General features: G+C 45.5%; 1 protein-coding gene across 1 annotated transcript; it reads right to left on the bottom strand.

Moving 5' to 3' along the window:
- Nucleotides 1-900: 900 nt before the first annotated feature.
- Nucleotides 901-1236, bottom strand: PPTG_17639 (hypothetical protein; the record flags this gene model as incomplete). Its single annotated transcript, XM_008915318.1, has 2 exons — nt 901-976; nt 1049-1236. The coding sequence occupies 2 exons, from the start codon at nt 1234-1236 to the stop codon at nt 901-903; spliced, it is 264 nt and encodes an 87-aa protein (XP_008913566.1).
- Nucleotides 1237-1567: the final 331 nt, after the last annotated feature.

Here is a 1567-nt window from a genome sequence, read left to right as displayed (position 1 = left end):
AAGTGAGTACTTCGTCCCCTTCAGACCAGGGACACGTGAACGGTCGTTCACTTAGAGTTTGTATACTCTAGAGGAAATAAACTTCCTCTGCACAAGGTGCTGTGTGGCCCCGTCACAGAGGATGTGGGAAAACCACATCACTCACGACATCAACCGCTCCACCTGGAGCGACGCAATATCGCACTCGCCTCCCGACCATGTTGCTCACCTTCCCAGAAATGTGGATTCGGAGGATCGCCAGCAATTGTCACACCTGTCAAGGTCAGCTCAAATGGCTTTAGAATGCATTAACGCATCAATAGCCAATCATCAGCAGTTACAGCGTGACGTGGACGTACTAACGCGGCGTTTGGATATCCAAAAAAAAAACAGTTGCAGTCCAGAAAATCTATTATCAAGAGTTTCCTTCGTGATATCCAACTGCCACCTGCAGGTGAAGTCGCTTAGCCACTTGAAACACTCGAAAACATCAACGACTTCGAACATGAAGAGTAGATTGAGAACTTTGGTCTTTATTACGATGAATTGCACCTTACCACAAACTATAAATTTTCGTCTTCTTCTTCAGGTCTGACATTTTTCGTCCCAAATGTCAGGAATATGACGCTTCTCAGTGGACATAGGTCCTGTAGGAGAAATTGCCCTGTATTTTAAATCCACAATGCTCAAATACTCTACCAATGTAAAACTCTTCGAACCTGCGAAATGTTCTCACAACGAATGACAATAAATCGCGACCACTTGACTGGCTGTAATACCGTTGGAACGCGCGCTTGACGAAGCCGAACATATATTCGATAGGATTGAAGAAGGGACAATAAGCTGGAAGGAATATTGGCACTACACTAATACTCCTTAGAAAACGCACGATCTCAGGGTGCCGATGGATGGATGCCTCATCTAGAATCCAAACGGAACGTGATCCAGGATATAGACGAACGCTGCCTCACTTAGAATACGCAAAATCTTGGCAACACTTTACAAACCCAACGCAGTCGAATGTGCCTACTGTGTCGTAATAGTAAATCAATCCGTGCACGCCAAAAACCAAATCTGACACTCTTGGCTTCCGCTGGAAGTCGCCAGTTTCCTTCCCTTAATAGAGTAGCCACGCCTTCGAATCATACCGCGATTATCAAAAGAAACTTCGTCTAGGAACACTAGGTTGTGGTGACTCCAGTCAATGCTGCTTAGCTCTTCAGCAAAGCGAAATACGTCGTGCTCCTTGATATGCATAGCACGACGCTCCAATATTTTGTATGTCAGTCCAAAGTCGTGGATTATTCTCCACACACTCGACGCAATCTACCCCCCCCCCAAGGATACCGATATGCGATCTACTTCTAAGGAGTCGATCTACTGTGGAAACATCAACTGATTTGTACCAATGGTAAGTACCACGCGACCAGGCTTCAGAGGGATAGTAGGAGCACTTATGGGATAGGCAGAAGGTAGTGGACCGCTAGGACTTAAGGGAATAACAGAGTGGAATTTGCCTTATCAAGAATAAGTGTCTTCGGCACAAGATTAGAAAGCTGTAGCAGGAAGTATATTGGCCCATACAGTA

This window comes from Phytophthora parasitica, assembly GCF_000247585.1.
Source record: "Phytophthora parasitica INRA-310 unplaced genomic scaffold supercont2.69, whole genome shotgun sequence".
Classification (NCBI taxonomy): domain Eukaryota; phylum Oomycota; class Peronosporomycetes; order Peronosporales; family Peronosporaceae; genus Phytophthora; species Phytophthora nicotianae.
This window is presented reverse-complemented; position numbering and strand designations above follow the sequence as displayed.